Consider the following 12,554-nt stretch of genomic DNA (forward strand, 5'->3'; position numbering starts at 1 on the left):
AGATGAAACCCTGACAGAGAAGAGGAGCTATCGCACTGAAGTGTGCTGGAATTTTTTACTCGTGTGTGTCAGTGTGTGTGTGTGTGTGTGTGTGTGTGTGTGTGTGTGTGTGTGTGTGCGTGTGCGTGTGCGTGTGCGTGTGCGCGTGTGCGCGCACATTTGTAAGAGAGGGAAAGCGATAGAGAGACTTTAAGAGCAGTGAGACAAAGAATGAGTGAAAAAGAGAGCAAGATGCCGTGAGAGTGTCTGTGATCAAGGATGTATAACAATTCCATTATCTCTCTTGGGTGATGACATGAGATGTCTCTTTCGGGCCTCTTTCTCTTTGTCTAATGCTACACCGTGTGCGAGCTATAGGAGGATTGAAATGGCTCTCATCGGCTGCGATGGCGGCATCTGATGGAATGTGTTTACATATCAGGCTAGTGGCTTGATATGTAAATGTAGCGCGTTGAAAAGGCTACAGGGAGATATGGTTCATTGTTAGGTCTTCACAGTCTGTGTTCCCTTTTATGCTAAACACAATTGTATCCACTGAGCGAGCATCTTGTAAACCACCCGTTGCCTTTGGTAGGTTAAACCCACAAAGGAGACCCATGCTTTGCAAGATATGCATGTTTTATAGGGTAATTGGCAGCTTTGTTTTTGTCTGCTTTCTTTGTTGTGACACATAGCAGCTGACACCATTTACATTTACTACAGTTAACTCAAAATACCCGTTACACATCTTAAGTTCAGTCTAGTTTCAGTTTTTTGTCTTCCTTACTAACTGTAGAAAATGAGAGGTTAATTTTATTATTTATTATTATTTATTATTATATATATATATATATATATATATATATATATATATATATATACATTTATACACATACATATATTGTAATGTTATTAAATGCATATTTATTTTTTTCCAGAATAATTAGCAAATGGTTTTTGTTTTGGTAGCCTTTTCTGTTTATAACCGCCTAGAAATCCTCACTGTGAGAAGTAATTCATTGCGTATTTGAGTAATGAATTGTAAGACCATTACACACTGCATACTGTACATTCTAGTACACATCAGTCATGACTCAGTGAAACCGTATTGCCCATAGATAGATGACCCCTCTGAGGCCTTAATCTCATGTTAAAGATTTGTTGGCCTCTAGAAGTCAGTCCTAGCATTGAGATGCCTGGCCTGATTTATATTCACTGGCATGGAAGGGGAGCCAAGTGCACTATGTGCAAAGCAGATGCTGCAGCAGTGCCCTTGTATTAAGCTTTATATTTATCCTGAAATAAAACCTGCAAACAAGGTCATGTCCTTGAACCCGCTCAGCCCTCTCTTTCTTTTACTCTTTTTGTATTTATTCCCTCTTTTTTGACTCTTAATGGTTGTTCATGTAAATGATAACCTGACAAAAATAATATGTTTGTTTTATAATTATAAAAATACAGTAGCACAGGAAATAGAGCAGTATCCTAACCTTTACAGTGCAAGGTTTTGATTTTCATTTTCATTTTCATGGCTGAATATGAGAGCAAAAAGGCCCAGAGAGAAACTAAGCAAAATCCTGATGAACACTGCCTTTAAAACCAAATTCTTCTCTGTCAGACCCTGGAATTTATGGGGTGGAGATTACAAAGCTACCGATACAATAAATTAAACTGATGGACAGAATTATGCCCAGTGCTTCCTGCTCTCCCCAATGACGCACACTAACTTAGCACTGGCTGACAATGAGTGTGATTTACCACCTGGGCAAGAGTGGAGAAGGGAAAACATTCACAGGCAGAGGCACCCAGGCCTCACTTTGGCCCACAGCCTAGTGAATAAAACCCTGCTTTAATTCACCCACAAACGTGTCGCCATTAAAAGACTAAGAATAGGGGCCGCAGATCATAAATACTCTCCAAATTTATTAGCTAACAACAAAGCGCATAAGCCCAGCCAAAGAGAGAGAGAGAGATTGTTTGACAGAAGGTTGTCAAGGAGAGAAAAAGAGAGGAAAAACACACTCGTCCTCTCGTTCTCACTCACAGACACTCTAAATCTGACCAGGGATGTAGCCCAGCACTATCTCCTGCAGCAGCGTAGGAGCAGATGTGTCTGCTCCCTTCTCAATGTGTGACAGACAGAGAAGATAAACAGAGAGAAAAGCAGAGAGAGAGAGAGGAAGAGACGGAGGGAGGGAGGTAAAGAGAGCAGGAGCTGGCACGGCACTGGCTAATTTATCTCGCTGAGAGACAGATTAAAGAGAGAGGAGAGTGAAACAAAGTTCCACTGGCTTAATCAGCGGACAGCCTGCTAGCAGAAGACATGATAAATCAGAGCAGGCTCAGTACAGGAGAAAAGCCTTTGCTCTGGGAGGGAATGGGAGACATCCTCAGCCAAACAGCAGTATCTTTTACATGGACTGTTGTGAATAGCAGCTTGTGAACTCGCTATGTGTATACTTGCAATCGATACTCATTGCTATTGTTTGAGCAAACACTGTTGTACAGTAGCCCTCTGCCGTTACTTTGTTCCAACACAGTTATTTTTAGTAGTGGGTGAACAATCCTGCTTGGTGGTGTTGTGTAAACAGGACAAAGGGACATGCAGGCCTTAAGTTTCCCCTTGTTTTTTTTTTAGCTTTGTGTCTGACAGGACACTAACCTCAGGGCCTAACCCAGGAACAGGAAAAGGGGCTTAGATATCCCTGTGTCATTAGTTCACTACGAGGTCACAGCTGGGCCACTCGTAGCATGATTACACCCCTTGATTTATCTGCTTTGGAGCCCAAACACTGATAAATCTCCGAGCTCATCCCCGCCGTGGGATCCTCACTGTCTGATAAACGGCCCAAGCTGAATAAACAACCACCGATACCCCACCCCCACAAACACCCAACCCCTCATACATAATGAATAATTCATTCAGATTGCGAGGTCTGTTAAATGTGTATATTTTGTATTTTAAATGGCAAAAGGTGCTTCAATGAACCCTATCCAATTCCTCACTGCATGTCTTTGATGAAATGCTAGTGAGGCAGAGGTTGGCGGACATTTTGTTTTGTAGTTGTAAACTTTATTTCCTAACACCGGCTGTCGTCCTCCAGCATTTACACATAAATATACTTTATGCAAATGTGTCGCGGGTTAGGCGGCACCGCAGCTCCTCTGTAGATATTGGCCTGTCTGCGACTTTATGACGAAGTTTAAAATCATTCATTACAATGACCCCTGCGGTAAATCCAGTTAGTGGGAAATTGTCCCAGCTCTCCTGTTCGGTGTGTAAATGTGATCACGAGTGCATTTTTAACTTAATTAATTGGCCGTTACTGTTGACAAGAAATTTATGCAGTAATAATTTGCTCGAAATAGATGCAGAGCGCAGGAAATGAGATATCCATCAGGGCGCTTGTGTTCCGCCAGCTGCACCGCGGCTAATATGAAAGTATTTCAGGCTGCTCAGATCCTGCTGTTTGCGCAGTCAAGATTATATATACCCACGATCCATTGCCTGCCTCAGAGGCGCTCATGGAGGTCTATGATAACAAAGACTATGTGATTTATGGCCTGCTGTGAAAGCAGAACTTGATGAGATTAAACAATTTCATAGCACGAGTGTTTCTCAGAGGGCCCTCTGATTTGTGGCAACAACGCCGACAGTAAATCAGGTTTATATATCTGAAAGCATGCCCAGCAAAGGAGTGCAATTACTGTTTAAGACAGCTACTTTTTATTTAATTTTTTATCCCTGGTTTGTCTCTTTTATTCCTGGCCTGTCACACAGCCACTCACCTTCATAAGTCCTTCTGAGGAAAGGGGTTGAACAAGAGAGGAGGTGGGGAAGTCGAGGAGGGGAAGGCACAGTGGCGTGGGCCCTCTGCTATCTCTCCTCCACAGCTTTTAGAGAAACAACAACAACAACAACAACAACCAGGAGACAACGACGGCCACCAGCAGAACAACACGGGCATCCATAGAGGAGGGGAAAGCACTCCATTTTTAATGCATTGTTTGCCTGCTGCTCCGTCCCTGTCTGGGTAAATGGAGTAGGCAGAGTGTAATTAGAGAGCTGGGCTTTGCTCCGTGCCATAAAGATGACATGGTGTAATGATACAGCTTACAGGCCCGCAGAGGGTTCTGTCTCTCGACGGAGGATCTGGGTTGTTTGCCTGTGACTTATGATAGGTGTGGAAGATGACAGTGTTATCATTGCGATGTGAAACTCAGACATGTGGATGCTGGAAATTTCTTTCGAAAGGTTGTCAGGGATTGGAGGCAAGCAGAGATGGATAGGTAGAATATTAATGATTTGTGTTTGCAGTTTGTCGTGTAATATTTTCAAATGGAAAATAAGGAGGAATCTAATTTTTAATTTAGTTTAACTATCATTATTATGTATGTTTTAAGGTTATCTTTAAATGTTCAAAGAATAAGGTGGTAAAAACATAAACAAATGAGCCCAATTCTTTTTTATGTTTTTATTTAATTAAAAATGTTGCATTGAGTTGAGGTCAGAGTTCTTACATTTTAATAACTGTGGTTGTGCTGTTTTTCACATCATACTTTTCTGCATCTGTACTTATCAACAAATCAGATTGTGTTTGTGCTTGAGCGTAAGTGAGCATGTAAGTACATGTGCATTAGTGTTTCTTGCATTGAAATAATGGTAAAGGGTGTGTGTGAGCTTTTTTAATGTGAGTGCATACGCACATGCAAATCTGTGTGTTTTGAAGTTGTGGTTAAATGTTCCTCGGTTGTGTGTGTGTCTGTGTCCTTGGGTGGAGATGTGAGTTGTGCATCTGTCTGCATCATCCCATATCTTCCCAGAAAACATCAAGAGATCTCATTATTTCGACATATCGCAGGGGTTTTTTTTTCCTCTTTTTTCTCTCCGTATGCCTTGAGTCAAAATTAGTTTTCATCCCCTCTGTGATCTTACTGACTGAAGCCGGCTCAAAGTAAAGAAAATCGCAGTCTTCGTAGCGAGGCTGAGTCAAACACACACTTCACACAGCAGCAGTCTGAGTTAAGCATTGCTAAGTAACCTTCACATTTCACTCGTGTGAAGAGCTAATTTCCTTTAAGTTCACATGTCACTTTTTGTGGCTCTTTTTGTGGGTCCTCTTCAAATGTCTTTCTGTGTCTAATTGCATAGGAAACATTCTAGACAAGCTGGTGTGACAGGCCCGCTCACAGGGTCTTCAATTATTAAACATCCTACACTCTAGAAAACAGCCCTGACGTTAGCTACAGCCCCTAATCAGAACAGAAAGCCTCATGATATGTCACACTCCTTAGTTGCTGTGCTTTTGGTACCTGTGTGTGTGTGTGTGTGTGTGTGTGTGTGTGTGTGTGTGTGTGTGTGTGTGTTTGTGTTGGAAAGATGAAAATATTTATTTCACACCAGTTAAATAAGGCAAAACTCTGACAAAGATGATTTTTTTTGTCACAGGTAGATCAGAACATTCGCACTTTCCTTTTTTCTCCTGTTTTAGAGATAAAAGAAATAGTTTGTTCTACTGAAAATATATGAAGCAATAAGTTGTTTTGTGTAAAAGTTTGAATAATACACTTAATCATTGTTTTATAGTAACATTTTGTGATTCTTTTTTTGTCATTGTGACGTTGTAGCTACATATTCTGTGCCAATGCAAAGGTCAAACTAGACCAAAATAAGAAATAGCCTCAAGCTAATTGTACTGCATACCTGTAATGTAGGAATACATTTCTGCTTTAAATCACTTACACTTATTCTGCAAGACACTCCTAGTAAAGGTCGAACGGATTCTTAAATTTCAACCTAAAAACAAATACAGCCTTATTACCATCTATGAGTCATCGCTGTGGATGATTAACGTCCAGCAGCACTCAACCTTTGCCTGTCTGCCGCTTTGCCATACACAAAACGGCAATGTTCACTGTTGCTGGTTCGCTCCGTGGGCCCCGTGCCCCGAGCGAAACATCGGAACAGTTGCTCTTGTGATCAGTGATCATATGATACATTTACTCAGAGCAAGTTCATTGGAGTAGAACTGGTAAATCATTAAACACATGCTCAGCAGTCTTCCTGCTGAGTAAAAGACTGCTGTACTACCCACAAGCGCAGGCACCATTACATCAAATGTTCTTCCCTCTGCCATTACCTAAGAAAACAGAATTAATGCTTTTCATGCTCACAACAGCGATTTAAAACACATTATTATATTTTCTCTTCTCCCCTTAGCCACCATAATTAAGGTCAGATAAAAAAAAGAAGAATTTGACTTATTAAACTAGTGTTTCACTAGGTCGTCTTTAAACAATTTTACCTCAACCAACACAAGCTTTTTTTCTAGCTATAAAATTATTTCCAAATATAATATATGTGTATTAGTACACCATAATATTAGGCTTCTGTTTGAAAACACTCGACATTATGCACAAACTCCTGTGTGTAACTGTATATTAGGGGTAGATTTAATAATTGGTAGTGAATTAGAGCATTTCTCTTTTCATCATTGCTATTATATGCTGTAAGACGCTGCAAGCTGGTGCTACTTCTTCGCTTTTTCATTGTTTATTTCAAAAAGTGTCGCATTGTACATAACCTCGTAACTTCAGAAGTATGACACATGGATCACAAAAGAATTCTATCTAGTGAAGAAATAAACGTGTCATGCCAGCATTAAATGTTGACTCAAATAAGTTCACAAGTTGTGTCTCCTCTGATCTCTAACATGATCAGAAAGCAGCACCAGTTTACACAGACAAGATGTGAAAAAAAGTTCCATGCACAGACACAAAAGAAATATTTTGATTTAGACCCAAAGAGAAAACATATCAAAAGACATTTTTATACATGTCTTTTGCAAGCACAAAAAGCAGAAATGGTGTCAAGAGAAAACAAAACAGAAGGCTTGTTTCTTCAACAATTGCTTTAAGCTACAAAAATCTCCTTGAGTCCCTAGCCTCCCCTCAATGTCAGCCCCCTTCCCTACCCACCCCCCCTCTCTCTCTCTCTCTCTCTCTCTCTCTCTCTCTCTCTCTCTCTCTCTCTCTCTCTCTCTCTCTATCCCTCTCTTCTTTTCTCTCTTTTCCCCTTCTCCCTCTCCAAGGCAGGACAGGGCCCTCTTTGCACCCTGATAGGTTGCGGGCTGATGCTTAGCAACAACATTCCTGTGCCCTAAGTAGCATTAAGCCTCTGGCTGAACTCTTTGATGTGGCTGTCAGGCCACATTTATTTCCTTTTAGCACTTTGTCTACTTGTCCAGATGTATAAGGAGATAAAAAGGGCTGGTGTTTACACTGGTCTCCCTCTGTAGCGCAGCTGTAATTAGATTGTATTGCTGGTCAGTCTTAAAGAGAGAGGTGAGGTGAGACAAGGCAGGAACCACCTGTGTCGGGATGAGCTGGTCAGGGTGAGACCTCAGAGCCCGACTGCGAGAGAGGAAAGAAGTGTGTTACTTTCGTTACTTTATGCACCAACATCATTATCACATTCTAGTAAAAATATTTTCTGGATCAGTTGTATTAGTGTAATGTTCTGTAATATCACACCCATCAAGATTTGAAATCGACAGCCAAACTCGCAAAACTTTGTAAACTTAGTTGCAGTTACGTCTAAAAAAAACACCTCGATATGCGTCAACCTTCCCCGACTCACTTTTTGGTATCTCGTATTTTCAGGAACCCCACTGTGGAGGTGGTTACGAGCTCCGTGTGGCTCTCTTTGTGTTTTGCTTTTCTTGTCTATCTGTCCCTCCCCTGTCTCCCTCTTCCTGCTCCCCTCTCTCTTATGGTGATTTTTGGAAGTAATAATCACTATTGCCTCTGGGTTTATCAGCATTTATTCGCATAACAACACAGAAAGGGAGAAGACAGACAGCATTGGTGTGATGTATTATCCAGTACGGGAATCATCTTTCATAATGACATCCAACAGAGCTTCCTCTCTCTGCCACCACCCTTTTCTCTTTAACACACGCACACACACACACACACATTTTCTTCATTTCTCTCTCCCTATTTCCACTCCCCTCTGTCCACCCTTTATTATCACAGAATCCATGGTGCTCCCCAGCCTGTAAATTTGTGCCGCATTATCATAAGCTGTGGTGATAACTCACATTGCACAGAGACAATAATGATGTGAACACTCAGCATATGCCCCGGGCCCAGCAAATTAAAACAATGCTCAGCTTGATGAGCAGACTAATCTGGACAGCAGAGAGACTGAGAGAGAGGAAGAGAGGAAAAAAGGGAGGCCAGGAGCATCTTAAATACACGACACAGCAGCACCTCCCTCTGTTCAGTGTAGGTACAACTTGAGAAAACAGGAGAAGGAGAAAGGGAGAGAAAGAGAGAATACAAGAATGGGGGAATAAAGAGACTAAGATCAAAGATGAAGCGCTTGTTTAGAGCTAAGAGCTAAATGTGAATAATGATTGTGTCAATTTGGGATTTTTATTAATTTATTACTCGGTCGTGTAACACTCTGTGTTTATTATAACAATTAAGTGTAAACAACATCACATCGGTCCGCAAAGACTAGTGATATAGTCCATCTTTATAGTCTGCTTGTATGTTAACTGTATAATATATTGAAATTATCTCACACATCAATCCATTGATCCTCCTTAAAGTAAGTACAAGACAGAAAATGATCCTTCACTGTTGCTTTTTCATTATAAGCATTGCTGCTTCTCCTCCTCTGGACAGGCTGTTGACTAAAGTAAAAGAGTGCAGATGTGGAGGGGAATGGAGAAAAGTCTGAGAGGAGAAAGGGGAGGATCAGGACATGAGAAAGCTGGCTGATTGATGTTCTGTGGGTGGGGTAAAATGGTTCTTCTGGATAGGACAGGAAGTGACAACCACAGATGTTGAATGGACAGGGTGTTTGATCAGCAGGCAAGATACTGGGGAGGTGAAGTGGTGGTGTCATGCATAGCACGGGGACCGGGTGGGTGGTAATACTGAATGCAAGCAACTGAAGTCCCATAGGACCAAACCCAGCCCAAGGCTTTATTCAGTATCCAGCTAACCCAAGCAGTCCTCCCTCTCCTCTTTCTCCTCCAACGCCCCCCTAACATAGTCTGTGGGTGGTGCTGTTAATAATGTGGCAACTAGTAAGATTAATTGTGAGCAAGCAGCAGGATTAGAAGGGGCTTTCTGGGGCCAAGCAGGCCAGAAGAGGCCCGGGCTTGTGATCTTTCAAGCGGGTCAGGAAATGAGGCAGGCAGGGGCGCAACACCACAGTGGCTCAGAAGAGCATGGAGGTAGATCAAATAGAGAGGGCTCACAATTCTTGATGGATGATTTGCTCCTTTAGCTCATAATATGTATCATAGACAGCCTTTATCAATTATAGCCTTGAAACCAAATGGCAAAATTAGGATAAAAACGAGACTTTATTCGTTGTGGTAATGGTAATTTGGTAAATGGTCATTTTGGCTCAGGATCTTTCTGGCCTATTTCAATATCCATTTTGCCGTTGCTACAGTAAAAAAAACATGAGTATGAATACCTGATTGTTTTTACTCAAATGGGGTGTGTGTGTGTTTTTTTACTGAGCACATTAAGTTCTTATTTCGGGTTGTTTTACTTCTTGCATTACACATTCCATACAAATCAGTGTACAAGCAGAGAGTGATCTGTGATATTTTTTCAACCAGGTTTCAGCCACTCCATAGGCAGCAGGTCTGCTGTCAAAACAATATTTCTATTCCAAGCCGTTTCTTTCAAAAGCATGGTCCGCCAGCATATGCAGTAAGGTCTCAGAATAAGCTTATTTTGCCATTTTTCTCTTTGGTGTAATGTGACACACATGCTGGCCAGCCCTAATGCCTTTTAGAGATGCTATCTGACAGCACATTATGTGATCGTTTTCAATTCACAGTGCTCTCTTTGCCCATGAAGAATATGGTTCCATTTAACAGTGCAGACCATTCCATTTCTCAAGGTTATGCATGGGCATGTAGAGAAACAACAATAAAAGTGGGAAAAATGCAGCTCCAAACCATCTCTAATATGTATTTGTCAGTTGAGTCCCTTGCTATGATTAAAGACCCAGTGAATTCCTTCCTGCAGAAAAGGAAAGAATTTCTGCAAAGGCATCGGATATCGCTGTGTCATGATAAACTGCCTGCTCCACTAGCTAAAAGGCTAAGGGAAGGAAGAGGATGTTTTGGACCTTGAAAGTGCATAAAATAACAACAACACAAGAAAACTCTTGACCTGTTCCGGAACTTGCTCTGAGATTTAGGCCTCTGTTTTCTCTTTGTCTTAAAGCAGCATTTGTCTGTTTAGCCTAAACTGTTACCTTTGCTCAAAATCAATAGCTTCTTTTTGTTTTGCAGCCGGGAATCTATGCACATATTTACCTCACATTTCAATCATGTGTCATTAAATAAGGTAGCCAGTTAAAAATGCAAATTGCATGTCCCCTCTGTAGAAAGGTCTACCTTTACATAACCGTGCTGCATTTGGCTGCTCAGAGTGAGTGACAGCTACCCTTTAGTTGACCACTACAGGAGGTCATGGCTGACTGAAGGTTAAGACCTCTCCTCCCTAACCAGGCCGTATATCACATCATCAAAGACAGGAGTGAAGCTCCTCAAAACGTGAGAAGTAATAAAACATGACCTGCCACATTATGTACTAAAACAGGTGAAGTGTTTCCAACATTTCCTGTACCAATCCCTAAGGATTAATGACTCTCATTCAGCTACGGTAACAACCTTTTTACTTATAAATATTCTTTCTTTTGTTTGTCTCCTTACTCCACCAGCCACCTAATGAGGCTGGATCTGAAAGTCACCCACTGCCCTACACTCCTCTACCCCGAGGATCCAGAGATGCCAAGAACCACAAAGGTAAGGAAATAAGAAAGATCTATAGACCTCATAACCTTTTCAATTAGCTGGTTTATACATGCATTGATACAGATATTCTTTAAAGTAAAAAAGCGTCACAATATATTATTATACATTAAATCAAAACTTAGGCCTATGATTATGCTAATTTAAGTCATGACCCATACGGCTACAGAGAGTGGGAATCTATTGGCCTTCAGACTGCGTTGAAGTTATGTTATCTATTCTTATTGATCTAATCTCATTTATGTGATGTGTTGATAGTGGGAATAAATCTGATTTATGCAGGTTAACTCTGATCTGAATGTATGCGTGGGAGCACATATACATAAGAAGCATCCTTGATCTGTTGACACTAGACATTGATTAGGCCTCATGTTGACCCGGTGTAGTCAGTTGATGTAATTGTGTAGCAACTCCTTAGAAACAAACACTGCACTCTAAGAAGAATGCATTGCATTAATTAAAAATAATTGTGCAGGTCACTGCCTGCGTTTGGAGGAGATTCTCTGCTAGTAGTCCATTTTATTATACTATAACAGTCAGTCAGATTGAATAAAGTCTGATTTGTTTCTACTTGAATCCTTAGACCTCCTCAGTATCAGTTTCAAGTCCATGTGCAGTCTAGCATTTAATCAGTTTGTGTCATTGGACTGCCAAAATACATTTCTTTGGCTATCTTAAGAATTATAATTTAATAAGGATAAGTTTTCACCATATGTGTCACCGCACTGTAAAAGTAGCACTGGTAACTATTTGCTATAATTTTAAATGCCAGACAGACTAACAAAAGGTGAAAGACCTGCAAAAGTTTATAGATTACTAAAAGCTAGTGTTTAACATACATTCTTGCAAAACAAAAAAATAGCGCTTTTTTATTGAGAATTGCTGAATGTGCAGTTTACAGTAAATCTAACTCCAGTTAGCCGGACTGACTTAGTCCAGTGTGTGGAGTATCTTAAACCAGAATAAAGAACAGTATATCCAGAGTCAGGCTTTTAATAATAAGCCCCACTTGTCTCAGGTCATTTTTTGCTCCTAAGACATTTATGTCTGTCATTCAATGCAAAACACCTGTGATGGGTCGACCACCAGCATGGTAGCACAGGTCAACAGTCTCTAAAAAAATTTCTACCCCTCGTTTATGGTGCCATGGACAGATCTATGTTATGAAAGCGTGAATGGTGGCAGCTCTCACCGGATATAAGAACAGGAAGAGCCCCGTGCTTTTTGTCAAAATCAGACCTGGCCAAGAACAGTCCATTTAAAGGTGAGAGGATCTGACATGAAATATTTTCCCCTTCGTCTAAGATGTAAGCAGCGGCGACAGTCTCCATTTGTTATTTTTATGATGCAGTGCTGCAGTCTTAGATAACGCAGCCCTCATTTTCGCCCTTCACCTCGTCTTCATGTACCCGCCTCCAGCCCTTACCCCAGCTCTTTGTTTTTTCCTATTATTTACACTTCTTAAACACACTTGATTGTTATGTATGTGTTGAAGACGGTCGCAGTAACTCCTCATTCAAAGACAACGAAGCTGTGGCAAAGCAGATCTGCAACAAACAACATTTTTTCAGACAGTAATTCCAAACAACAGAGCGTTTACTGAGTTGAATTCAGGATGTAAACAATAGGGGTAAAAAGAGATGCTCAGGGATTTTATGTAGATCAATGCGTTTCAGTATTGACCGTAAATAATACAAATTACTACACATATTTTTATAAATC

The 12,554-nt window shown here is 40.9% G+C and overlaps 1 protein-coding gene across 1 annotated transcript in view; it reads left to right on the forward strand.

Annotated features, from left to right (window-relative positions):
* The window catches only part of lrmda (leucine rich melanocyte differentiation associated), a 192,022-nt gene that overhangs the window by 157,860 nt on the left and 21,608 nt on the right, over positions 1 to 12,554 (forward strand). The window contains exon 6 of the mRNA XM_054600471.1: positions 10,742 to 10,826. Coding sequence (XP_054456446.1) covers positions 10,742 to 10,826 — 85 coding nt within the window. The remainder of the gene's footprint in view (positions 1 to 10,741; positions 10,827 to 12,554) is intronic.

Source organism: Anoplopoma fimbria, chromosome 6, assembly GCF_027596085.1.
Source record: "Anoplopoma fimbria isolate UVic2021 breed Golden Eagle Sablefish chromosome 6, Afim_UVic_2022, whole genome shotgun sequence".
Lineage (NCBI taxonomy): Eukaryota > Metazoa > Chordata > Actinopteri > Perciformes > Anoplopomatidae > Anoplopoma > Anoplopoma fimbria.